The sequence below is a fragment of the Scatophagus argus genome, chromosome 17 (assembly GCF_020382885.2).
Source record: "Scatophagus argus isolate fScaArg1 chromosome 17, fScaArg1.pri, whole genome shotgun sequence".
In the NCBI taxonomy this organism is placed as follows: Eukaryota; Metazoa; Chordata; class Actinopteri; family Scatophagidae; genus Scatophagus; species Scatophagus argus.
The window spans coordinates 5,553,559-5,581,387 of NC_058509.1; the positions used below are offsets into that span (position 1 = coordinate 5,553,559).

The window sequence follows — 27,829 nt, forward strand, 5'->3', positions numbered from 1 at the left end:
TTTAACCAGCGTACCTAAGACAAGGGAGCTACCCAACCAAACCAAAGTGCTTCTATACCAAAGCAAGCTAAACCAAACACAACCAAACCAAACTAAAGATCTAAAGCCTGAATCCATCACCTACAGCAACATGAAGCTGGACAGCACACAAGGAGACATGAGCACGTGGAGGGAGATGGACTTTGCCCTCAACTGCACCTACATTGTGCCTGACCAGGTGTCGGACCCTAGCTTCAGCCTGCCCAAAGCCATGACCTCCATCCCACGCAACCTCACCTTTGAGTACAGCGCAGACAATGAGGTAAGAGCAATTCAACTCCTTCAGGCTGTTTACCCATTGAGATTCTGAGGAACTCACTCTGGAAATCTCTCCCACAATGTGACATACAAAATCAAGTTAGCACCACGCACTGGCAAACCGCCAGATGTTACAACATATTTCAACCCAACAAACTAACTTTAAGCTCACTTTAAGTTAGTTGCAATCCTTGATGCTGTGTTTGAATAGTCAGTCAGTTGTCAGATTAAAGTTTTAGTGTTTCCACTTAAAAATATTAATTCTGTGTTACGTAACATTCTGTTGGGCCATCTGCATCGGGCTAGTTGGAACAAAAGATCTGCTGACTAATTAGTTCTTCACACATACAGTGTAGCGTACAGCATTTTGTGTGTGTGTGTGTGTGTGTGTGTGTGTGTGTGTGTACATGCCTGTGTGAATGTGGGCCAGTGGACAAGAGACCACTAGCAGCTTGAGGTCAGGGGCCTTCTTATGTCTTCTGGCCACCTCCACTTCCATTATGTAATCCTCATGACAAGCAATTGTGCAGCTTGCTTGTACTTCTGTTTTACAAATATAATAATAAAAAAAACACAGATCCTAAAAAGGTAAACATACACACACACACAGAAAAGAGGTCAGGGATCAACTTGGCTTCCAACAGGTGATCTAATCATATCAACACTTCCCTCCTGTCGTTTTTTTTCCCGTTCGTATTTACAACCGTTCCTGATCTTTTTACCTCATACGTCCTCACCCACTCAGGTGAGTCAGCAGGAGCAATATCCCTGGGCTGTTTTCTTTCAGTCAGCTGACTGCTTGGCTTACGATGCCCTAAGAACAGACATGTGCCTGGACATGTTACCGACTGCAAAGCAGCTGGAATCACATCCCTGAGCAAAGTTTAAAAGGGTGTTTGCGTCGCAAGAGAGGATCCCCATCTTGAAAGAAAGACAGGAAACGATGTAGCACTTCTTTTGTACATGCTCTTCATACTTGACACTCTTGCTTACTCTTGGCTTCGCTGCCCCCTTCCTCTTTTTGTCCACACTTTCTGTCATTGTTCCTCTTCAGTTGCTCTCGCACTCTCATCTGTTCCTCCTCTCTATGCAGTGTTTACTGCTGCAGGATGAGAAGAGCATGCAAACTAATGTGATAAAATCTCTTCGAGGTTTAAGTTCAACACCCCAACAGTTGATTTCCCTCTAACACATCTTTCAAAATGCTTCACATTCTCATACATGATGGAGCCAAACTCGATTTTGCCACTCATCATGTGTGTACTTATGTGATCAGTGAGTCACAACCTCAGATGAAAAATGAGACTTGAAAACAAACACAAACACACACTCACATGCTTGCCAGTAAGCTGCTGTACCTTAACTGGCCCTTGTCCATTGAGTGGTTTCCCTTCCTAAAGACGATGGTCATGTGAATCATTCGTCTTGACTATACCTGGGGAATTCATTTCGTATGATGATCATAGCTGCTCCTTTGTGTGGGTTTGTGGGATGGTCTGTGTCGCATGTGTCACCTTAAATGCAGGACACAGTTTTGAGGAAGGCTGAAAGGGAAGGGATTTTTCTTATAGGTGAGTGTGTGACACACTTGTTTCAGTCTGACAGATGAGTCAAAAGGAAAGAGTCTGGATGAAAATGATAAGAATAGGGTCAGAATTCGTGGAGTTCACCACGCACGAGTTTCAACACACTCGCCTTACTTGTGCAGCACAAGGAGGACTGTTGGGCCCACTTATCTTATTTTCCTCGTAACATCTTTACACCTTTTCTAGATAAACGCCTCTTCCCTTTTTTAATCCCAAGGCGTGTCAGGAAATGTGAAAAAGAGTGCAGGTTGGTGGGGGGGTGAGGGACACGTGGCAGATGGGGCATTAGCAATGGGTGCCAGTGAGCTGAGAGAGATGGATGGGGAGATAGAAGCCGGGGAGTGGAGGGTGTGTGTGTGTGTGTGTGTGTATGTGTGTGAGATGGGGGGGGATTTAGGTTAAAACCAGATGATTAACTTTCGTTGGGGACAGGCAGCCGGCCAGGCATCAGGCTTCAACCTGGCGGGCACACGAGCTATTTCAAGAGGGTTAAGAAAAGACAAGGGACTGGGGGCAGGGCAGGAGAAAAGGAGGCCGTTCAGCAGTGTGATAGCGTGGGTCCACTTAAGAACGCCCACCCTCCTTTCTTCCGTTCTTTAACACCCCCACCCCCGAGATGACCTCCCTCCCAACCTGGCTGAACTAAGCGGTTAAGCAGCAGCGGCAGCCACAGCGATTCGTTAGTCACGCAACGCCAGCGAAGCACAATGTCGCTGTCACACTGGCTCATCGCATCCAGGAATCACCTCACTTGCCTCGACGGCTGCTGGACACACACACGCACACTCCGACCGCCCTCGATGACCCGTTGTTCTTCCAATTAACTGTTTATACATCGTTTACAAATGGCCACCCCCGCCCTTCACACTGTGAAAATGATCAGTTTCTTCAGGTGTTTGGCCTTTCGTTTTTTAAAGATTTGACCTTCACAGAGGAAGCCATGAAAATTCTTTTCTGGAGGTCACTAAAATTATAAGTCTTCAAATCAGGAGGAAAGTGTGTGTGTGAGTGTGTTTGTGCATGGGAGGAGTGGGGGTGGGGATTGAGAGTGTTTAAGGATTGGACACAAAGCTCCTCAAGACACCCAGGCTGTGTGCCACAGATGCTGCTGCCTGATGGCGTGTGTGTACGTTTGGGTGTGTTTGGAGGTGGGTTGACCCCAAGCTTCTGCATTTCCTGTGAATGTGTGACTCATAAAGCAAAGAGAGAGAGAGAGAGAGAGAGAGAGAGAGAGAGAGAGAGAGAAAGAGAGAGAGAGAGAGGAGTGAGAGGATACACTGACATAAATACAAGCTGTCTATAGATTTACTGTTCTTGTGCAACTCACCAAAAAACTACCTTAGAACATCATAAATGACTCATTAATGTGCCGGAAAGGCCAGATTTTGATCTTGCTACATACATTACTACATGTCACACGGCAACAATGTTTTTACTCACAGTACAAAAAAAAAAAATCCCACTCACATTTCCCTGTTGCAGTTTATGATATATGTATGATCGAGATAAGAAACAAAATTAAGGAAATCCCATAACGGAAAAGGTGTGACACATTCCCACATTTACAGGTAGAACCCTGTGCAATCAGGGCATTTAGTCTATCAGTCTACAAAACAAGCAGGTTCAAAAATCAAAATGTGTGGCATTGAGTTCTGTGAGTTTTAAAACCTGACCCTGTGTGAATGAGAGATGAGAGTGCATTCAGGAAGTTTACAAGACAAACAACAGGTGACACCACTTCCACTTCTCTCCGGTGTTTATGAGGCCAGCAGGTCAGAGATCAGTGGAGTAGGTCAGAGAAAGTGTAATTCTCTTCATTCGTTTAACTCATTAGTGTCGAAAGTGTGTCACCTTGTGGGTTTTAACATGGCTCTAGAGCTGTCTGGGTCAACATGACAAAGCCTCCACAATTGCAACATAGACCAACAACCTGCCAGACATAAACAAAAGACAAACACAAGCATTGTGTTAAATGATGTGTCTAGATTTATTTTGGGAGAGATACCTTCCCTTATAAGTGCTTGAAAAACACTTTGTGTGCTCTCGTGACTCGAGACATGACTTTGCATATTCTCTGTGAAGACTGGGGTTAAGTTGCTGCTTAATTTCGTGGGAATTGGACTCTAAACCTAACATTGTTTTTGGTCTGTGTTCCAGGTAACAGGCGTTTTCAGCAAAGAATACATCCCTCAGGGGACTCGCTTTGGCCCCCTGCAAGGAGACATCTACACCAAAGATAATGTTCCCAAACAGGCCAACAGGAAATACTTCTGGAGGGTAAGAGAAACACGCAAACACATCCATGTATCTACACAGATTTACTCTAGAACCAGACAATGTATGCAGGACCACATTTAGGCATCCATACATTAATCGACCTCAGAGTGATACTTGCTAAACAGGGGAAAGTTTCAAATCTAGATGCAAGGAAATGAACGTGTGAACAGTCAAGGAGCAACGTGTTTTCATCTTCCCCTATTATTTAGGAAAAAAAAATAAGAGTTTGGTTGCTACAGAAGTTTCACATCAAGTCCATGTCCATACGTCAATAAAAAAACATTCACATAGACTACCCTAGTGCACAGGGCTTTTGGTCAAATGTTTAGAGGAAGTTGTGAGAGCTGGTGGCACGTAACAATGGATTGACGCTAACACAGTCATCAGAGCTTTACTGGTACTCAGGACCTATGGTGCGTGTGTCACATACACAAAGGAAGGAACTGTTGTTCAGTATTATATTCTCAGACAATGCTTATCTTTCCTTCCCTTTCTAAGTCCTGTTTCTTTTCTCTGTCTCTCATCCAGCTGCAGCTTATGTCATTTAGGAATTTTTTTACAGCCAATTCCCATAACTTTTTGCTGCCATCCTGCGTATTTTCCTTCCGACTTTGTTTCCTGAAAACCCGTCTAAGGGGTGTTTCTGCTCCGGAACAAAAGTGAAAGCCTGACATTTTCCTTATCTACCTCATGACACAGCTGCATGACAGGGCTGAAACGTGCTGCCAAACGCGTGCGTGCATGTGTGTGTGTGTGTATGTGTGTGGGTGTGTGTGTGTGTGTTTTGGCTACCTGCCAGCACATGTTGGGCAGAATTTCGATTACATTTCCTTTTCATGTTGTTTATTTTTATAAGACACTGCGTACATTTTGTTTTCTAATATAAGTGATCATAATTAGGTGTCCTACTGGGCAAGTATTACATAAAATCTAATGACAAGGCAGAAACAGCTACGATACTAAGAAGTGAGAAGGAGAAAATGAGAAGGAAAGGGAGAGTGAGGCAGGCCACGCCTCCATGCCTGACGCTCAAATACTGACAGCAGGCAGTCGTAAACACACACTTTTGCTACACGCAGGACGCACAGAGCAGAGAAACACTGTAACTGATATCTGAGGAGGATAAAGGATATATAACTGTACATGGCAGAGGTGATTATGCACTTTTTTCTTAGCAGTCTTTCATTTACATGGATTGTTTTGATGATTCTATGTGGATTTTAATCTGATTCACATGTCAGATTTTAGATTTAATTTTAATAAACTGACCATAACATGCTGCCAACCGTGTCTTGTGGTCAACAGGTGGTTAAAAAAAGCGGCTGAAATATATTGATTTAACCATTTAGTATTAAATGTAAATAATTTAATATATGAATACTATTTATTATTTTACACACAAATCAGGTGCTTCAGCATTCTGTGTACATGTTCTAATCCCTTTTCTCTCATCTTCTTCACCTGCAGATTTACAACGGTGGGGAGCTTCAAAATTTCATTGATGGCTATAATGTCCATAGGAGCAACTGGATGCGTTACGTCAACCCGGGTCGCTCTGTGGCTGAGCAGAACCTGGTGGCGTGCCAGAACAGCGGGGATATCTACTTCTACACCATCCGACCAGTGGAGCCCAATCAGGAGCTGCTGGTGTGGTACAGCCAAGAATTTGCCCAGAGACTCTGCAGCCATCAGGCTGACATCAAACAGAGTGAGTGATTTTAGTGGTTGTTTTTAATGTGGTGGACCTTGTTGTTTGTTTTGATACACAATCAAAACAAACAAACAATCAAAACTTGTTTGGTGAACTTGATTCCCCCGTGATCTTGTCCTAATCATCCTGAAGAAAGGATTTGGTGAGAGGCATTGAAAGACAGCTGAAGATCAGCTGTTTTGATGTTGTGGCAGCACGACAACACATGGATTCAAGATATTTTTCACACTAAATCTGATAAAATGACAGACTTAGATCTGCTGTGACTAAACACGTAGGACAAAGTTTGCATCAGGACAGGATAGACATCAGCAACATTCTTTGACTTCAAAGTGAGCAAAGACAGTGTATTCCCTTCCTTGTGAGTAAGACCTGATGTTATCTAGTAGTAAAGATCGCTGATTTGATGCTGTTTCTTCCTGTCTGGTTTACCGTAGAGAGTTATCAAGTTATTTAAAGTCATGGAGAATCCAAACACAAGGATGAAACAAATCTCAGTAGCTCATGAGACCAGGTAAATAATGCAGGATTTTAAGGAGAGTGGAGAAGCCTAAGGGGAATAATGGCAGGTCAAAGTACTTTTGTGAGTCATTTGTTTTCGGCTATAAGTAGAACGGCAAGTCATACCCTCATCATCCTAAATGATTCTCAGTTGCCACAAAGTCTGATGACTCACTGCAACTGGATACACCAGATGGGTTGCCATTCATCTTAGTGACTAACATTAAGGTGGGATCATTATATTGTTTCATCAACTTACAGGTTCTGAAAGCATTCATCTTCCTTTTTGTCAAAGTCCAGGTTTGCTCATTGTTTGCCTTCCGGGTTCAACTCTGGTATTTTGTGACGGCAATCTAGTTCAGCAGCTCAGGCACAGGTTGTTAAAGCTACTGGGTGGCAGTACACACTATTGTCATTGGCAATTTACAGGATAAATCAGTTGTGTCAAAGAGGCTAAACCCTGCAGAAAGACTGGTACAGCCCTTTTAAATACAATTCATACGACAATAGAATGACATGAAACAGTTGCTGACGTACAGCAATGGTGACAAATTCAACCAGCCGGGCAGGCAAAAGGTTTTGTCAAAAACAGAAAGAGAATCAAAAAAGGAAGAGGTGTTTCACATTTTCTTGTGGCCAGTACGGTAAAGAGCTGTACCAAGAAAAGGTTGCACAAATGAAACTCAGAATTTTGCTGTACAACTGCTTATTATACATGACATGACACATGGACTCCCACACACTTTACCACCAACCCAGTCTCCCACATCAAATTCACTACTGCTGCTGACAAACAGAAACCTCTATCGTATAAAGTCAAGTCAAAACTGAAACTACTATCATTTACCATAAGAGGGAGTGCGTTCCGTGGGTGGATTTGCGTCTGCGTGGGTGAAGCATTTAAGTACATTGTACTTTTCTTTCTCACAGAATACATAAGTTCTGATGAAGACCACGAGCTGGAGTACAGCAAACAGCACCTACCTCAGCAGCCATGGATGAAACAAAGAACAAAGGAAGAGGTGAAAGAAGAGAGGGATGAAGACGGAGAGGAGAAGATAGATGTGGAGATGTTGGAGAGAGACACCCCACCTGACACTCCTGACGACCAGATCATGGACTTCAGCAAAAAGGTTGAGAGGGAGGAGAAGAGCGATAGAGATACAGAAGATAGTGGAATCATTCCTTCCCCTCAGCCTGAGCACAGAAAGTCCAGCCTGAGCTTTAATCACCCATACTTACCAGATCACCATTCCGCCCCTCCATCTCAGCACCGAAATCTCCCTCTTCACCTCCACGGCCTCTATAGACACAGGGAGGGCCTGGTTTCATCTTATCCCCTTTGTCTGCAGTCCAGACCCATCCCGTCCACCTACCAGCTCCTTCCTCCCTACAGCCCACACTATCCTCACCTCCCCCTACCCTTATACTCCCCTCCGTTTCCTGGCATGCTGTCACCAAGGGAAACCCTCCGATACCTGGGCACAAACGGACATCCACACTCACCCTTCAGCCAGCCTGGTCTAGTTCCAGTGCCCATCCCTTACCCTCCATCACCACAGGGGGGTCTGAAAGAGCTAACACCAAATGTGTCCCCACCACGAGGTGCCCCAGCCACCCCAGAGCTCTCCCCTCTCCCCAAGCCCAGCAGTCCACATCAGTCTCCTGAGCAGACTCCATCTGGTTACGAGGAAGCCATGAATCTAAGCGTGGCTACAACCAAAAGCAGCACAGCACCACGCAATGGCCCTGGCCACAAATCCCTGCCCTACCCTCTGAAGAAGCAGAATGGAAAGATCAAATATGAATGTAATATCTGCTCAAAGACTTTTGGACAGCTGTCAAACCTCAAGGTAACAGCTTCACTCCCTCTCTCTTGTAATTCCAGTTTGATTTAATAAATTTCAGTTTTTACTTGCCATTTGACAGCAGTGCTCATTGCTTTTTTTTGAATGCTCTGTGTACTTATAGGTCCACCTCCGAGTGCACAGCGGTGAAAGACCCTTCCAGTGTAACCTATGTAAAAAGAGTTTCACTCAGCTGGCCCACCTCCAGAAACATCACCTGGTCCACACGGGGGAGAAGCCACATGAATGTCAGGTATGTTGAAAACCATAACCTAAGTGTGATCTCTCACAGGCTCTTCACTGATGTCAAAATGACGTAGATGTAAAATCAAGAGTGTGACAGACAAAGAAACTCACTGCATACACAATACACTCACATGCTTTTCTGGTAACACATTGTCTTTCTGATTTTGAATGAGCCACTGCCCATGTTGTTATGCAACAGCATCTTTATGCTTTTGTTTGCTAGTGTGACTCTATGGGTGTGAAGGTAGAGAGTGGGGAGAGAACTGATCCTGCAAACATAGGCATGTACTCCAGAGTACTGGAATAACATGCTCAACCCTGATACTGTACTTTTAATAACATCAAAATGACATCATACTCTCCTGCTTTCCAGAAGTGTTGCCTGGATAAACATAAACACAAGCCACATAGTTTTCTTAAGGTGTTAGCAATCAGTCAAATGAACTTTGCTAACAGAAGCCTTGACCTTTCATTTCATGGATTCCAGGTGTGTCACAAACGCTTCAGTAGCACCAGCAACTTGAAAACACACCTGCGCCTCCACTCTGGGGAAAAACCTTACCAGTGCAAGCTGTGCAGCACCAAGTTCACCCAGTACATTCACCTGAAACTGCACCGCCGCCTCCACAGCAGCCGTGACCGTCCCTACCACTGCCAGTTCTGCGCCCAGGCTTTCTTCCACCGCTTCTCCCTCCGCATCCACCAGCGCAGCTGCTGCCTGACTAACTCCAGCGCTCCTGTAAATGTACACATGAAAGAGATGGTGGAGCGGTTTGACGCCAGCCAAGAGGCTGACACGCTCACGGAGATGGCAACAGCACCGCAGGTGGAGGAAGCTGTAGAGCGCTGGTTGGCTCGTACCTTGGAAGGCGAGGGGAAGGAGGACCAGAAGGAGGCCACCATACTGCTGAAAGCTCTTACAGCTGCTATTAATGCACCATCAATGTTCATGGCCCAATCAGCTACACCTACATCACACCACAGCCCCCCTTTGGCCTATCAGGAGAGGGCCAGTGTTGTTCGTCTTCACAAGCCGACAGTGAAGACAGAAAAACACTGAGAGGCAAATGAGAAAGGACATGCAGCGTTACCTTCAGCATATGGACAGATGTCGCCAAATAAACCTCCCGAAATGGTCCGTGAAGGACAGAACAGGGAATAGGAACTTCCGTAATCCAATGAGCGCAGCACCAAAAGAAGAGCATCCCAAAGACTGAGGGAATTCAGTGATTGTACTTCCTCCTAAAGTAAAAAAAAAAAAAAAAAAAAAAAGTAAACAAGGAGGATGTCTTTAAGCTGTGAATTATTTAAAACTCTTTTCACTCAGGTAGAGAAGTTTTTGCTTTTTTGTGCTTTAACTTATTACTTTTTTTAAATTTTGATTTGTCGATATTTATTTAGGTGTATCATAGTTTTTTTTCCCGCTAGTTTTTTTTTTCTTTCTTGTGTGTGTTGACAATTCCAAGGAGATTTGATCTTTTAGGAAAACCACAAACGGACTCAGGAACCTTATGTGGATGAGTCTTCACTTGTTATATTGTGCATTGTTCTGCTTTGTGTGACAGTGTGTTTGAGCTTTTGGGTGCATGTGTACGAATGGTTTTTGTATAGTTTTTGTATAAACAACAGGACACAGTGATAGCACAAACCATCTTCCTGCTCCTTAATTGTTTGCTACTATTTTATTTATTTATGATTTAAGAAAAGGGAAAAAATCAGGTATCTTGAAAATGTATGTTAACAAGCCATTGCCAAAATTAAATAATCAAAGAACATGAATGTGTAGCACTGTTTTAGTTTGGATCGTTATTCAACTCCTTCTACCTTTAGAAGGGAGGAAAACAGTTCAGGGAAGCATTACTTACCATTTTTTCATGATCATTCTGCAAATTCTCACAGCTAATTTAAATAGATACACACACACTATGCTGAACCAAATGCCGCCAAGTGAAACAAATTATTACAGATTCAATGTGGTCACAGAGTCACAATAAAATGTGTACACAAGATCCTTTGGAAAATGGCTCTTATTCCTTTCTACTGCAGTGTTTTATGGCAAAATTTAATGCTGAGTAACGATGTGGATTGTCGTGTAGCTTTTTTGCTAGACTCAGATATTTTGTTTTTTACATTTTAAGCTTTACTGTATTCTTGAGCTTCATCCAAACCATCAGTACGTCATATGCAGCACCGGACAGCAAAAACGAGCAACATAGGAGCACAGGTTTCTAACACTGTCAATACTTTTGTGTCACTTAGTACTGGAATAAAAATACAACTAGATGTGTTTGGCCACAGATTTGGTGTGACCCAAAACACTAGGAGGGAATAATTCTCGAAAATCTTTCTCCTGTACATCATTTTCCTCCATTAATGTTCTTCTTTCACTATTTTGTAGGGTTTTTTTTTCTTTTGTATAACATGTTTGTCTATGTAGTTTATTTTCGGAAACAGGTTATGAGTTGTTAAGAATTTATATGTGAGAGACTATTTTGATGATACTTTTATATTTACATGATGTAGCATATTAAAGATATTGTTTCTATACAACAAGTCTTTTGTGTGTGTTTTCACAATACAACAACTGGGAGGACAGAAAAGAAATAATCATCTATCATGAACGCCACGATGAGACAGCCTTCGTGCCAAGGCCCACCATCTCCATAAGACAAGTCCTCAAGTTAAACGACAAAATACGTTCTGCGTTCATGTCTTAGAACAACATGCAAAAGTGTCTTCTGACCTGGAACTTCTATCAGGAGGACAGCATAATTTATCTGTTATCCAAAATTGCCACAAATCACTGTTAAAACATAAATATTTTATGATTCAACAGAATGATCTGGTTAAAGTTAAGTTATGGTTATGTTTAGGCACATGTTTTGTGCTTTGAATTAAAAAGACTATTCTGTTAAAGTTAGGACACCTTCTTTGCTATGGTTGCCGCACTGCTCGGCTATGACTACTCCATGAACTCACTGAACTATGTGCTGATATGCGTGTGCACGTGACCAATCAGGTTTGACAGGGATCATACCATCAGATTAAACATAGTTCTGAAGTAGTGCAACTGCCCTATGCTACTTTCTCTTTGATTTATACCTTAAGCATTTTGATACGAGCTTACTGGCTTACTGCCTTGTTGTTGTAACCAGGTGCAACAATAAACGCTTGGCTGATGACCTAGCTTTAACGATCATGGTCACATGTTCACTAGTGGTAGGAAACACAAAATAAAGAGCAGAAGACAGAAGTTCTGCTGGCCCATCCATCCAATCCTGTGCTATGATAATGGCAACTGATACACTTCCTAGAGGGCTTTGTCAATTAAAAGTACACTTTGGTGGCAACTGTTAAAACAGCTGATGCTGTCATCCATCTTGGAATGACCCTGATCACAATATATGTGATTACTCTTTTAATGTTGTTCTTTTTTAAGTTCTGTTTGGCAATGACACCTTGTACCTTTGCATATTCCATATCTTCTTTAAGTAAGACCCTCAGAACAAATCCTATGTCAACAAACAACAATATGATGTCGCATTTCTCTTGGACATCTCTTGGCTGTCACGCAGTCAGAAAATGACCCTGACTATATTAAATTTGGATTCAGAATGGCAGGCAGTGAGCTGTAATAAAAGCGTGTTGAATGTGATTAAATCCAGTCAACTGAGGTGCTAAAATTGTCAAAGCTCCAGAGACACTTGTACACAAAGCACACAAGGAGTGTTGGGAAGCCAAAAGAATATTTACGAAGGAAAAGGAGTAGGCTTCAGGCTTAATGAAAAGCCATTATGAAAGCCGCTTGCATGGTGATCAGAAATTAGGTTCACAATCAGAAGTGGATGCTAAGTTACAACAGGCCAAGAACCCCTGGTTTTGATCCGTTTTTACTTGCTTGCTTGCATTTAATGGTTGTATGTGGCTGGCATGTGTCATTCCAACATACTGCTTACTATGCATCTCTTGGTTATAATAAACTGTAGGAGTTCCCAATTGATTCACTTTTCAGGCTCATTCCTAGAAAATACAGGAAATGAAACTGGTCAGTTGCCAATGAAACTCACAAAAAACCCTGCTTGCATTGTGAATTTTACATTACAAAAACACTGCTGTTTTGGAATGTGACAGTAATTACAGACAGAAACTCTGCAGATGATGAGTACCAAGTGTTTTGGATCATTAACACCTGGGTCAGTTTCAGGACATTCATTGTATGAACTGTGCTGATGTCAGAAATCTTATTTGAGGTCAACGTAGTCAATTACTACCTCTGGAGCACATTATTTCTCGTACATGATATTTAAAATTAGATTGTTTAAAGATAGGTTTAAAACCATAATCTTTTCCACTGATTTTCTCAAGACAACAGCGGTGTGATGTATTTACGGGCACAGCAGGCATACTGAACCAACATGAAACTCTAAAATACGGTTCGAATCTGATCATTCTCTTTCTCTGGCAGTGAGACACACTTTCAATCAACAAAATCTATAGCAAAGTTACTGTAAGCATGGTTTGCTATTTACAGTAATTCTCTCACAGTCTCTCTCTCTCTCTCTCTCTCTGTCTCTTAACCACTTTCTTTTTCTTTTTGCTGTGCTATGACTCCTCATTCTACAGTCTTGTATTTCCTCTTGTGGGGGAGAACCCCACGGCAAACACCTACGTACTACTGACCAGAATAAAAACACCTCAGACATTTAATGTGTGCAGTCAAACTGCAATGGTGACAGGAAATCCTTCTGGCAGGTTGCCAGCTGCTGTCGTGTAGCTGGTAGTGCAAAACTGTGCAAACATGCTACCAAACCAGAAAAGAGCAAGACCAACATATCTGTGTAATGTTCTGATAAATTCTGAGGAAAAGAAGAGAACATACAATTATAGCAATCACTATCAGTAAGTACATATCTCCTTATCACAGCGAAAACTGTTGAGTTGAGTCCCCCTTAAACTGCAGACAGCCAACTTTGTACACCACATCGAAACACAAGGTTATTCACATATAAATAATAGTCATACTCAACCCTAAAGAGACCAGGACTGAGTTTTATCAAATATCTTACAGATCTCTCGCTAGTTTTGTGTGTAAAATAATTTCTATGTTATTACTGCTAATTATTTTTAAACTGGTGATTTACTGTCATACCATTAAAACTTTGGAAATGTCTTCATAATGTATAAATTGGTTGCTTGGAACTCTGTCCAGTCAAAAGAAACCAATTATGTGAAGAGAAATTGTAATATCATGAGCTATAACATAATTCCAAAACCAAACAATTTTAGGTGACCAAACAATATCTTAAACTTACCTGACTTTTATTTGTAGATGTGGGTATGACTTCTTCACATATAGATGTAGAAATGAGTGTTTGTCAGTACCTGGTCTTCTGGTCTAAATCTTCTTAGCTTGCGCAGCTTTAACCAAGTGTGAGGACAGATGTGTTGGTTATAACCTATTACCAATATTTTAGCAAGCTAACTTTAACTTTGGCACCTGGTTCAGTGACTAGCTGCTATGTCTGGCAGTTGCCAATCTGTTGGTAAGAAAAACTATTTTGTGGTGCAACTTTGTTTAATTTAGTGAAACATCAAAACACTCCTGTTTGAATAAGTTAATAAGCTACGTTTGAATATTCAAACAGCTCATGTCATCCTTTAAACATTAACTCAGCGTCCACTTGCACATCACCCCACAAACTGTTATGCTCAGAAGTCGTGTGGCCAATTCACCTTGACCAAACAAAAAAAAAAATAAAAAAAAATTCTAAAACAACATTTGGTGCGAGTACTGTTGACTACCTGGTTGAGAGTGCAGGGCTCAAGTGAAGCAGACATCCTGTTTGCACTTTTTCCTCTCTCACACTTATTCTTTGAAAACAGACACCTTATAGTTCCCCTTTGTCGATGGCCAGCCGCAAAGCACGCTCAATTGATGCAGCGTGTGAGATTCACATCAGGACATCCTTCTGCTTACCACACATGGTGGTTCACGGCCAAAAGAGATCATTAAACTAGAATTACTGCCTTGCAGTGGTATGCCTCCACATGCCAGTGAAGCTCAAGTCTGCATCCATGTCTGCACCAATTTATGAAATATGTGTAATGTAATAAACTATATAGACAAAAGTATTGGGATGGGGCTGTTCTTCAGGGGTTGGGCTTGGTCCCTCACTTCCAGTGAAGGGAAATCTTAATGTTTCAGCATACCGAAACATTTTGGACAATGCTATGCTTGCAACTTTGTGGCTCTTTTCTATTCCAGCATGACTGTGCCCCAGTGCACAAAGCAAAGCTCCATAAAGACATGGTTGGATGAGTTTGGTGTGGAAGAACTTGACCGGCCCACACAGAGTCCTGACCTCAACCCCATCCGATACCTTTGGGATGAACTGGAACGGAGATTGTGAGCCAGGTCTTTTGGTCCAACATCAGCGTGTGACCTCACAAAAGGCTCTACTGTGTGAATGGGCAAAAATAAACAGTGTCTATGTAGTGTATATGGTGCAGGAACAATCATCTGAAGCTCAGTATTATCAAATCCTTTGAGCTTGTGTTGCAGCAACAAAGCTGCAAATTCTAAAATCTGATCATCCTTAATCTGGAGGCATAGAAGATCTATACAGTCAGCACAGTTTCAACATGGACACCCAAGATTAGAGTCACAAATTCAGTTTCTGACCAGGTGTGAAATATACTCACAATCTGCCCTTCTAGTCCTGAGCATTGGTGTTTAATCACGGACGGAAAAGTGTTTTTCCGAGAACATTATGATGTCCCTGTGAAGTTGACCTTTTGAAGTTGGAGCATAAAATGTTATCACTTCATCATTTTATCTCTGTTATAAATTTGTGTAAAATTTTGTCTTAATTGGTGCACGAATTCTTGAGTTATTGTTGTCACAGTTGTCTCACCCTTGCATCCAAGCAGATATTTGTGCAAAATCTGAAGAAATTCCAAGGCTTTCCTGCATTTGCAGGAGTAAGACGGACAGCTAGACAGACAACCTGAAAGCATAATGTTTTCAGCCATGGCTATCTCCAGTATGAGTCATGAAAAACAAAAGCAGTGCTGGGTTGTAGCACGCTTCTGTTACAGTCACTCAAGTGAAAAAAAAAGTATGCTTGTTAGCTAGCAAACACGCACTTCTTCAAGAGTTTATCATCAGGTCACTGGAAAAGGGGATGTGAGCTTTTGCAAGTACTGTGCCATCACATAATTGCCCATAGTCTAATCTTCACAAGGAAGTTTTCTGCTATAAACATTACAAGGCACCAACGAAAATTTCCAGGGAAATCACAATCTCAGATGAAGATGGCATCACACATCTAGTTAGCATGCAAAAAGCTTTCTCTAGTTTATTCTTGAAACTGGATAGATCTAAGTTCAAGGGGAAAATGGAAATTTCTCTGTGGTAAATGTACACTTGCGGGGCCGTTACTGAATGTCTTACAAGAGCCATTGCCTGATTGTGCAATGACACGTCTAACTGGAGTCATTTCCTTTCATTTAGATATTCCAAGAACAGTAGTTTGCCTTGGGGATATAATACACAGAAATCTCTAGTCTTACTCACAGTGTCATTATGTTGTAACATCTGACAATGTTGAACCTCTCTGATACACAACGCCATCTGTACTGCCTGTAAAATTACCGTCAAAGGAATTGGAATTCATTCTGCACTGTCAATACTGAACCTCCATGTGTCATTACCACTACATTAACGGGAAATTTACAAGCAATTAGCCCCTGTGCCTGCTGGAATTATAACCACTCCTTTTCTTAGCAATAAGGAGGTGAGAAGGGCGAGGGGCGGAGTCAGGAGTAATTCATGCTCACTGATATGAGCTTGTTATTTCCAGTGCTAACCTGCTAACAAACTTTCACGAGTATGCGTTTTTTTCTGAAAGACGTGAATCAGTAGCAGCAGTAACAGCAGCAGACCCCCCCCGCCAAATCCGAGGCCATCAAAGTGTGACATTTTGAGGAAAAGGATTTAATTAGGACATTTTACATTTAAAAGTGTCTCACCATGGCTCTGGACTGTTTCATGGATTATGCTGTTAGAAAATCTAGTCAGAGGTTGCATCAGCCATAAACCATGCCATACCTTTTTTGGACATAAATCAGATCCATATTGCATCATGATATGTTGTCATCTGTTACTGTAAAATGTTTTTGAAAAAAGACGCACTGAAGAGAACATATGTGTCATCCATTATCCGTGACTGTCCCTGTTCATGAACCTACGGTATGACCCCTGTGAAAACAGCAAAATATATCACAGGTGCCTTTTGCTGATATGTACTTTTAACTTAAGATCCCCAACTCTTTACTATTTGCAAGTCAAAGGTTTCACTCTCCATTTTACTAGATTTTTTCACACCTTTCCTGTCTAACACCCATCTAACCTATTCATGTTTATTTGGTTCAAGTGTTTTGTGCATGGGGTAGGGCTCAACGTCCTGTTTTTCGAGCAAACTTTGGTTACTGCACTATATTAAAAGAAAACAACTTAACCTCCCAAAAAGAAAAGTTAAGGTATTTGCAATGGATTTAAAAAGAGAAGGAGGGAAGTTTGAAAAAAATATTTTAAACTGAGCTAGAGTACATCATAGAAGTGTAGTGGATTAGTTAAAAAATAATCTCAGTAGATTTCCCCACTGTGGGATCGATGAAGTTCATCTTACCTTACGACAAGGCATGTTTTAGCAGGTGACAGTGAAATAGTGCTTTTGTCTGTAGCCAAGCCTTCTTGCCTGTTTGCCCTCTTACTTGGAAGACACACATTGGATATTTAACATATTTCATCTTAGGAGCAACTGCTGTTACCTCTGGCTACATCACGGGACTTTCTGTTTTAATTCAAAGGAAAGATTTCAGGCACGATAGTGTTAAATGCCCGACATGTATGTGTGGGTGCCATATCTGGGTGAGTGTGCATTAGCAGTGCCAAAAACAGAGGCAGACTTTGCTCTGGTGTCAATGTCCTTTTTCAGTTTTAAGTTACTGATAGTCAGTGATTGATGTTGACATGACAGTCTGATCAGACAACAAGCTTTTTTGTCAATCACAGATTACAGGCTTTTAGTTTCATGCACGCTTTTTATTGTATATCATCAGGGTACATCGCTTGTGTTCAGTCCTACGTCTTTATTTGCAGTTTGATCTCTGTGTTTGACTTTCAACTGTAGTTACTTTTTTTAGTCAGCAGTAAGGGCCATATACATGGGCGTGGGGCACTGAGTAAGAACACGAGGTTGTGATTCTGTAGCAATCAGTTAAATGGGTCTAAAGGTTTAATATATGAAGATATAAAATGGAGGTTTACAAACAACTGCCAACAAAAGAATGCGACACCTATTATACCTACGACATAAGAGATATTAAAACATATCATGCTTGCCCATTGTTACAGTGAAACGATACCAGGCAACTTTAGTCTCAGTTATCAACTAAATACATCAATTGTTATTTTGTTTGGGAATATGTGATCATGCACCACTTAATACACTTGTGTGCGTTAGATGAGAAGACTGATACCACCCTCAGATCTTCTTGGCAGGGACCAGTAACTTTCTGCAGTCCACACTGGTTACCTTTCAGCTACTCAGAGTCAAGAAATAATGTGGCACATACGCCCCCCCATCTTAATTTTTACACCTGGATTATTAGGGTTCCCGCAGCTCATGTTTGGCCCCTGAGCAGATTAATTCATATCTGAATGTGAGCATGTGCAGTAAGCTATTATTTTTAAATACTTAGATACTGAGTTTTGGTTTTAGTCCTTATTGTGTTATTTTGTTGAGATGTCCCTCAACGCTTCAGAAGGGGATCCCAGCACAGTGATTGTGACATGACTTTAAATGCACTTTCAAAATTCACTTTACTGAAAACGAGAGCACAAAAGATTTATTTAGGTCTGATCCCTCCTTATCTCCTCATCTTTAGAAATGAAACCAATGTGGTACAGTGCTGCAGTAAAGCCACAATAAAGCAACTTTCAAAGAGAAGGGGAAAAAAAGAGAAAAGCTTGCTGTGTTTCTCCTCTTGGTCAAACAAACAGTTCACACAGCGGAAGTGACTTTTGTCTTGCCGTAGCTCGTTGTCTTTAATCGCACTGAGCAAGCTGGTAGCGCCATCATGTGGCAGAGAAAGCCACATGCATGTGCACAGGCCTGCCGGAGTTCGTCTTCAGGTGTGTGACCAGGCTTCAAACTGCAGAGCGTCCACAAGGTGTCGCCGTTTATCCGCTGGGGCTGCACACCACGGCGGTGCACATCATGAGGAGACCTAAAGTCTTTATGCAAGTTTTGTTTTGGACATACAAACTACCTAATCTGGAAATCTCACGACTTATTTTCATAATTAAATAACTGTTATCATTATAAGGCTAATAGGATATTATTTGAAGTAATCATCTGTTATCTGGAGGTTTCCAAGAGCTCTGAATACCCCATTAAAGTCCTTAGTCAAAACGTTACTTAAGTAAAAGTACAGAGGTATTATCAGAAAAGTATCAAAAGTAAAAGTACTCGTGCAATGGCTGCTTAGCACAGAATATTATTCTGTTTTTATATGTATGTAAAATATAAATACATGTAAGAGTATTTGTTTAGATGGCTAGATTGTATAGCACTGCATCATATCATGTAAGCATCTCGTGTTTTGTGAAAAGTGACTGTCAGATAAACATAGTATACACAGTGTATAGTATGCAAGTACAACTGAGAGCAACGTGTGCTTTGCTTGAATATTTCCCTTTCCTGTTGCTTTATACTTTCACTGCACCTTATCTCAAAGAAAAACACTGGACATTTATTTGGTAACGTTACTATACAAAATACAAATTCTAAAATACTAAGGAATTATGACGTATTATTATATCTTAGAATGTGATTAATATAATAAGACTAATAAATTAAGAGTAACAAAATTCGTAATGTCGTTAAAATCAACTCCACATTTACCACCTTGATGATGTAAACATTACTTCAGTAACATAATATTATTTTCTAAAATGGTCCATTCTGCATAAGGGGTACTTTCTCGTTTGGTATGGTGAGATTTTTTATTTTTTTATTTTTTTAAAGGAAATTCATTTCCTTGACCTGCACACCCTACAAAACCCAAAAGTATCTGGAGCTTCTGCAGGTAAAGTAAATAAAGGGACCGGAGCGGTGTCGCTGGGAGGCTGTCTGGGTGTTGGCCTTTCGGGGGCGTGTCGCCACACCTGAGCTCTGCGTGCTGCACACAACATGAAGCAGCAGGAGCAGCTGTCATCCGTCAACAAGAGGCATCAGTGCAGGTTTTCCTCCACTGCTCGACCCTTTCCATCAACCTTCGAATCACCAGCGGGAAAAGCAGCCGTGACTCCTCTGTGCTCCCCCAGCACCCCGGGTCCCGGTGCCACCACCCAGCAGAGATGGCGAAGAGCTCACCCAGAAAGTCCCTGAAAAGTTTGTTCTCCAAGAGCGAAGCCAGCCTGGCTTCTCCGGCGGAGAAGACTGTGGACAAGAGTGAGGGAGAGAGGAAGAAGTTTAAATTCTTAAAGCTCAAGATGAAGTCGAAGACTGGCTCTGCCTCCGAGAAGAAGCCGCCTAATGAGAAGCAGCAGGCGCTCAGGTATGTGAGTGTCAGTGTGAGTCCGCGGCCGGTTTTCACGCAATGCGTCATGTTGCTTCTTGTGGAGCAGCAGCAACAAAGACATGAAGCAGTTGTTGACATTTTGAAGAGATAAAGCGACAAACGACCTGCTTTAATCGTCATTCAGCTTTCACATTCTGTTGTTGTGTGTTATCATACGCCAGCGTCCACTCACACAAACTGTGTCTTGTCTAGAAAGTTTTGGACTTTTGGTTTTATTCTTCCTCGGATGAGCCTCCAGCATGCACTTGCATCTCAGGCCTCAGTGCACTGAAGACGACCAGCAGTCAGTGCAGACGTTCAGTGGGCTTAAGCAGGGTGTTTCATTGAGTTAATGATTGCTGAAAAGCGTTATCTGCAGCAAAGGGTGTAATCAATTTCTTTAAATCGACCACATCTGTGAAGCTGATTCAGTTGAGGCACATTCAGTGATGAAGAAGCCCACAGGGATCGGTCTGTCTAGACAGGACTGTTGAAAGGAGGACTGAGAAATCCATGAAATTCAGCACAGTTCTCTTATTCATTATGTAACTGTGCAAAAGAGCAAATGAAATATGCAGGAGACGTAGGTTCTCTGAGAGCTTGCATAACCCTTCAGGGACATGCAGTAAAATAGATCATACAGAGTGTTTGAAAGTTTTTCACAAAAATATATTGCAGTACTATTGGGCATACAATATTTCTTAGTCGAGACAAAATACTTGATTGAATGTGTATTTTATTTTGCCATTTGAAAGGATTCACAAAAACTCTTCCGGTCCATTCATCAGCTTTAACTTTAATTAATAAGTAGATCAACAGAAAATGAATCTGTAAAAATACCACAGAAATTCTATGGTTCTAGTTTCTCAATATGAATATTTTCTGGTTTTCTCTGTCTTATGGGATGTAAAACTGTGTGTAGCAGAGATCCCTGAAAGGTAGCCGTTAGGTCACGTGATGTGGTGGCGGCGGCAGGCTGTTGGGCAATGAACCATCTGCTAAACTGTGAGATGCCCTCCTCCACAGGTGTGACAAACAACAGAACGAGAGACTTAAATTATGTTAACTTAACAGTGTTTAAACAAAAACAAAGTCTCTCTGTATTACTACCAGTAGACATTTGATTAACAGAATACAGTGACAGATGGATGCGGTCGGTCCAGCAGTCCAAACGGGTGTAGGAATCCAAAGTACCGACAGTCTCTCTTCACGTTATTTCACTTCGTCAGTTGACTGTACTGATAAAGCTAACGCACACACCTAATTCAGCTTGTTGCTTTCGAGACCATTAACGAATGACATTTTCAGAATTTCTGATGGTGTATAAAACTTAGCATTAGCAAAGCATTAAAGGGACAGTTCACCCCAAAGTCAGAATCATAAAAACAAATTATTTTTCCTCTTCCCTGTTGTGCTGTTGATCTGTCAAGGTTGTTTTAGAGTGAGCTACTGGGTTTTTATCTCTCCCTTTTCAATGGGCCTGGAGACACTATGACTGCTACATTCTAATAACGCCAGACAGCATAAAACTCATAATGAAGTTTTCACCTCTTTCAGATGCAGCCTCACCCTTATTCACATGGTGAAGATGTGGGAAGATGTTGAGAATTTAGCAGTGTCGTACATGCAAGAAATACACAAAGAAGACTTTCAGTTCAGTTTGGAAGTGGTCAACACTTTCACCTTCACAGCATTGGTCTGAAACGTTTACAAAGACAAGACACTGTGCTCTGTTTCGTCCTCGTGCAGTCTACGAGCAAAGGGCTGTGCGTGAACGCACAGATGAGGCGGTGTGTTTACACAGGTCACATGTTGTCTCATGTTATTTGTTCGATTGTAGAGCAGACAGAGTGACAGCTTGTGTTTGCACAGGGAAAGAAATAAATGATGAGATGACACGGCGAGGACCGCCTTTTCACACACGAGCTGCACACCAGGGGTTGCACAAGGGGGGACAGTTAACAGCGCGTGGAGGAAAGACATCCAGTTAGAAAAATAAATTCCAATGAACAGCAAGTTTCGTGTAAATATTGTTTTCCAGGACAGAAGAGTAATAAATCAAAACAGAGCATGTCATTTGTCTTTATATCCTCTTATCCACTGGTTGTTAATCACAATCACTTCTTGAAATGAGCTATTAGCTTCTCTATTAAGGTGTTTTGCAGTGTGTGAACACATTCTTTAATTGTTGATGTTGTAGCGTAGATGAATGTCCTAGATCAGAGTTAAATCCAGACATAGACTAATGATGTTTGTGTTGTTAGTTAAGGATTTAGTTTTAATCCTCGCCCAGGGTTTTATGTGGCAAAGACTTGAGGATTTCAGGGTTTTAGAAACATGTCTTCAAGCTGTTTTGTTTGTTTTGACTCCATAGCAGCTCAGGCTTTTAAAGGGAATGTCAAAGTCATTTTGGATGTGCAACTATTCACCCTGTGCCTGTTTTTAAAACTTTACTTCTGCTGTCATGACTTTAGAGGAAGTCAAACTCTCTTTTCATACACACCCAAAGTTTGAGAATCTGGTAAGGTTTGTTGGGCGTCCAAGTGGAGTTGTGGATTAACAGACGCTCTGTAGAGAAACCTGCCGCTCCACATGCCTCGTGCATTGTCCTGAAACCATGAATCAATTACACACTCACACACACATCATTGTGCCAATGGATACAAGTCAGCAACATGTTAGTCACAGTCGAAGCTGAGATGCGTGAGGTCAGCCATGTTTGAATATCTGACATTATTCAAAACGAGTGAGTTGAAAGTGAGTCACTGCATTGTGGAACCTGTTGTCTTTGTCGTGAAGAGTAAGAAAGTTAACACTGTGGTTACAGGAAGTGATCAAGTAGAACTACTTGATTAACTTCACAGTTGACTTCATTTTTATTGAATGAGTGATCACCGTGACCTAACCTACATCCTCAGTGAATGGAAGTTTAAGCAAATAGAAAAACATGTCTCTCCTTTGACTTCTGCCCTCAATTTTTGTTTATTCTTACATGAGGATGTTGAAGGATGTAGTGCTGAAACTAAACTGAGTCGACTAACTGAAAATTAAGACACCGACACTTTCACCTCAAGTGATGTCACTTTGATCAGTGTCTGTTGGGCCTGAAGACTAGAACCAGACCAGACAGCAAGGCTCTAACTTTTTAAGTGTTGTTATATGGAGTTAAAAAGACATCAGGTCTGCAGCCTGCTCCCCTGTCTAGTTTGTCTGTGTAGTGTGTATTTATCTACAGTGCTGAAGTCTTAGGGAGTTCATTGGCATGGCAGGCGTACAAAGCACAAGGCTATGACCCACGTGTTGCAGTAGGCTACCAGACTCCATTTATTTTCTTTATTTCTTTAGATCTTAATTTTACATCTGTTTTTAATTGTATATTTTTTTTCTAATAATGCTGTTCTTATGTGAATCATTTGTCTGGAATTCATCAGGTGGCATTTTGCTTGTCCACCCATTATTGAGAGTCCAGGTTAGATGGCAGCAGAGGAATTCACAGAGCTGGGTTTAGCTAAGTAGAAGATAATTTTGTCAGTAAAATCAATGATGGGCTTTCAGAGGCAAATTTGTGACTATTGCTGTCAAGTTAATTTTATATTCTTTGCCGCTCAGTCTATTGTCCCTGGATCAATGGCGACATTGATTACAAATAATAGTCAGACAAAAGATACAGATATAGAGGTCACTTTGACCACTGCAAACAGAATGTAGTAATTTATTAACAGGGTGATTATAACTATATTTGCATGCTTCCCTTGTGTGCATTTCATCATCTGACTGCAAGCAGTTTTAAATTAACTGAAGGCAAAAAATATTCAGTTTTCTGCATTTCAAATGCCTTCGTCCTTGAATTTAGAGTCCAGGAGCTGTTGGCCTTCTTGCTGCAGCGACATGTTTCCACGTCAACCAGAGAAGCATGGATTTAATTGAATGAATTGCAATAGCAGTTAGTGACAGCAGCATCAGTCGATCTTTTCTTGTGTAAGGGCACATACACTATGCAGACAAAAGTATTGGGACATACATCTTTATTAATTGATGCGGGTGTAGTATGGGGCTGTTCTTCAGGGTTTGGGTTCGGCCCTTCCAGTGAAGGGAAATCTTAATGCTTCAGCATACCAAGACATTTTGGACAATGCTATGCTTCCAACTTTGTGGCAACAGTTTGTTGAAGGCCCTTTTCTATTCCAGCATGACTGTGCCCCAGTGCACAAAGCAAAGCTCCATAAAGACATGGCTGGATGAGTTTGGTGTGGAAGAACTTGACTGGCCCACACAGAGTCCTGACCTCAACCCCATCCAACACCTTTGGGATGAACTGGAACAGAGATTGTGAGCCAGGCCTTTTGGTCCAACATCAGTGCCTGTTATAGCTGCAAAGCTGTCTGTGTATTTAGAATGAGCTGTCATTAAATCACCCCTTTGGGATACTTTTGTCCATATAGTGTATTTCAGCAAAGTAAATGACTTTAATGACAAGTTCGAGCATCAGGTAATTGTTGTTTAGAAGGTAATAGTTGTGTGCTCTGAAAACTGCAAACAGCTAAACATTTACTTTAAAAATTTTAATGGCTAAGTAGTCATGACATACTTTTCCTAAACAGTTGTCTGTCATTTCCCTTAGGTCTGGATTTTGTATCTATCACACACTTGCATATGCTAACACATGTAATCATGCACACAAAGGTAACAACAATTGTTTATATTCACCCTCTGCCTCTGTTTCAGCCACATTAGCCGTTTCCTGCTTTTCCTAGTCTTTATGCTAAGCTAAGCTAAGCTAACCAGCTGCTGACTCTCGCTGCATATTTACTTTACAGACATAAGAGTAAGCATGTTTCCATTGTTTCCACTATTTCTGTTAAGGCAACTGAGATGGCGCCCATTTTAGTTCATCTGCATACGGAAAACCTGGTTTGGCTGCAGCAGATATCTACCAGATACATATGCAAATGTGTGTTTGAAACATTTCACTGCACTAATGCCTCACTTTAGCTCCCTCCCTCCCGCCCTGTCTATCTCTCTCTCCAAGTCTCGTTCTTATGCAAACAAACATTTCCACATTTTACCGCACAGCCAGAGAAAGTACAGAAGACACTTTGATCCTTCAGTTGTTTCCTGTTGAACATGATCAGAATCAGGACGTTCTCAGACCTCTTTTTGTTTCCAGAATGTTGTCAGTTTGCAAATCGATGGTCTTTGCATGTTTCTGGGTATCATGTGTGTTGACATGTAAACACATCACCTAGGAACAAAGATATGACTTTATCCTCTTATCTCTCACTGTTATATCTGCTGACACCACAGATAATCTGCAGATCCGGTGGGCTGGGTCATAAAAATGAACACTACAATTAATGGCAGATGGGTTGCAGGGTTAAGTTGTAAATCAGCTCCGTCTGTCCTGTTAAGTTTTAACAGTTTGTAGTTTTGCTGGTTAAATGTCCTTTAGTATTTGCTGCAGTGACATTGCTGTGTGCATGGAAATGTCTAATATTACGGAAGGCAGCCTCTCTTATCATCAAAGTCATACAACACACAACAACACAGGAAATCAACTGGAAATCTTGTGCTGCTTTACATAACTTATAAGGCAATGATTTTGAAGCATCAAAGCCTTTTTTGTCTCACACACTCTGGTGTTTAAGATTAAGTGACAAAAAGCATGCTTACGTGAGTGTGCCTGTCTGACCATGTCCACACATTGTGTATGCGTCTGCTTGAGCCTATGTTATTGTAACAGTCAGTTCAACTCAAAGACATAATGTAGGAGTGTAATGTGGGAGCAGTTGTCACATTTATGTGTATGGGAAATGCACAGCAGCAGATGAAATGATGTGCATGTTTGCTTTGTGCGCACCTGAGAAGATGCACGATTTCTGAAGTCAGGCTGGTCAATAAATTATGGCGATGCCACCAATGTTTGCTTGTCGTGTGGCTTCCTGTTTCACCCAGTTTGTGTAAAGGAAAACAGCCTGTGTGTATAAAGCGACCTTTGTACCTTTTGTTTCATGTGATGACAGTCCATGATTATTGATGGAGTCTCTCTGTTGTCTTTGAAGCCCCTGCAGCTTCACACTGTCAGCGATGTCCCAGGACGTGAGTTGGAAACAGTTCTGATGAATGGACTAAGCCTAAAGCCTGTTGATAGATGACAGTAATCCTAATTTAGGCTTGTGGTTACCAGTTTCTTGTACTAGATGAGCGCTGAAGCAAGTCCCAAGCAAGTTTTTATGTTCATTAACTTTGTTATGATGGCACAATTAGCCTTTGGTCCATACAATAGTGACACTTAACATGGAACGTTGTTCCAAGATACACAAACTCACTTTCTGCTCAGCCGGTTCTGTTCAACATTCCCTAAGCAGTGATTCACAGCTTTATTTTGCTAAGCAGCATATTTTCCCTTTTATCAAAAGTGCTGATTATACTATACCTACGGTATGATAAAAATGTGTAATACTCCTAAGGCACTAACTCACTGCAGCTGTATACTGTACAACCACAAAGATCTGAAAAGGAATTTCATTTTCATTTTTCATCAGCAGTAACATCATCATCAACATTGACCTCAACTTTATTGTTCTGTTTATCAATTCAGTAATCATTTTTTTCCTCTGTGGGGCAACACTGAATAATACAGTTTTAGCTAATATATCAAGTGGATTCAGTTAGCGCAGACCCTGCTAACTCCTCATGTTTAACTGTGTGCCCCTCAGTGCTGTTGAGCCCAGTAACACCACAGAGAACGGAGAGGCCTGGGCTGACAACATGGACTCGAACAACAAGAGCTCTCTTCTGTATGCCACCACATCCAGGTCAAAGGTCAGTCAAATTGTTTTCATTGTTGACCTCTAGCTCTGACTTTCTTGGAAACTGGATTACTGTTGAACAGAGCAGAAAGTAATAAATGCCGAATATATAAGTGTGCATCAAAGTAATTAAATCTGTAACTGATCAAACTAGAAGTAAAAAAATAAAGTGCTTAGATCACAAATCACAACAAAAATTGTTTCATGACACTTTTCAATTACAGCAGGTCTAAACCAAACTCTTTAATTTGATTTTTGGAATCAAATTACGCAGGCAGTAACACCATGTTCAGTTACTCATGTTCAGTAATTCCAGATAAGCTGACTGGGGGAGGCTGCGCTGCCATCGACCACCATCGAAACTAAGCTCTGTCCATATTTTGTATAAAAACAACAAAAAACCAAAATGATTATAAAAGAGCATACAATAAATTTTAAAATGCGGGAATGGAATTAAAAGACACTGGTGATGTAGGCAGAGCGAACCAGCCAGTCAGGCCAGCTGAGGTCAGCAGAGCTGCATCGACTGATCTAAGGGAACACCCTGAGACTTAAGGAGAAAAACAAATACAATAAATTATTCCAGAGATCATCATTCAATAATAAATGCCTTCATCACACTGTCACTGGACACAAAGCTTGGCAGGTAAAAGACCTAGGTGGACTAGGTCTGGTCCTAGGAGTTTTCTTTAGTTTGAAAGGTCTTTCATATTGCAGAGTTATAATTGAAAAGTAAGTGTTCCTCATTTTGTTGAATGTTCAAGATCTAGCATTGAACATTATACATTGTAATTGTATTATTATTTAACCACTCTCAGACTTAATTACCACTCTCAGCCTTTCAACTTAAACTGAGTTGTACCCACAGAGACATGCTGCAGAATTTGCCTGCAGGAAACCAACATACCGGACTCTCCTCTGGAGGGC

The 27,829-nt window shown here is 41.3% G+C and overlaps 2 protein-coding genes across 3 annotated transcripts in view; both read left to right on the forward strand.

The window, feature by feature from the left end:
- Positions 1–115: 115 nt before the first annotated feature.
- On the forward strand, positions 116–9,737 carry prdm1b (PR domain containing 1b, with ZNF domain). 2 transcript variants are annotated; one of them, XM_046418340.1, is made up of 6 exons: positions 116–301; positions 4,041–4,160; positions 5,628–5,868; positions 7,303–8,225; positions 8,344–8,472; positions 8,953–9,737. In XM_046418340.1, the coding sequence occupies exons 1-6, from the start codon at positions 131–133 to the stop codon at positions 9,523–9,525; spliced, it is 2,157 nt and encodes a 718-aa protein (XP_046274296.1). In that variant the 5' UTR covers positions 116–130; the 3' UTR covers positions 9,526–9,737. The 2 variants fall into 2 exon arrangements, with proteins under 2 accessions (XP_046274296.1, XP_046274297.1); XM_046418341.1 differs by lacking the exons at positions 116–301; positions 4,041–4,160 and adding an exon at positions 5,221–5,312.
- Positions 9,738–19,669: 9,932 nt separating this feature from the next.
- crybg2 (crystallin beta-gamma domain containing 2) overlaps positions 19,670–27,829 on the forward strand; it is a 39,766-nt gene continuing 31,606 nt past the window's right edge. The window contains exons 1-2 of the mRNA XM_046417632.1: positions 19,670–20,090; positions 26,810–26,915. Coding sequence (XP_046273588.1) covers positions 19,891–20,090; positions 26,810–26,915 — 306 coding nt within the window. The 5' untranslated portion in view covers positions 19,670–19,890. The remainder of the gene's footprint in view (positions 20,091–26,809; positions 26,916–27,829) is intronic.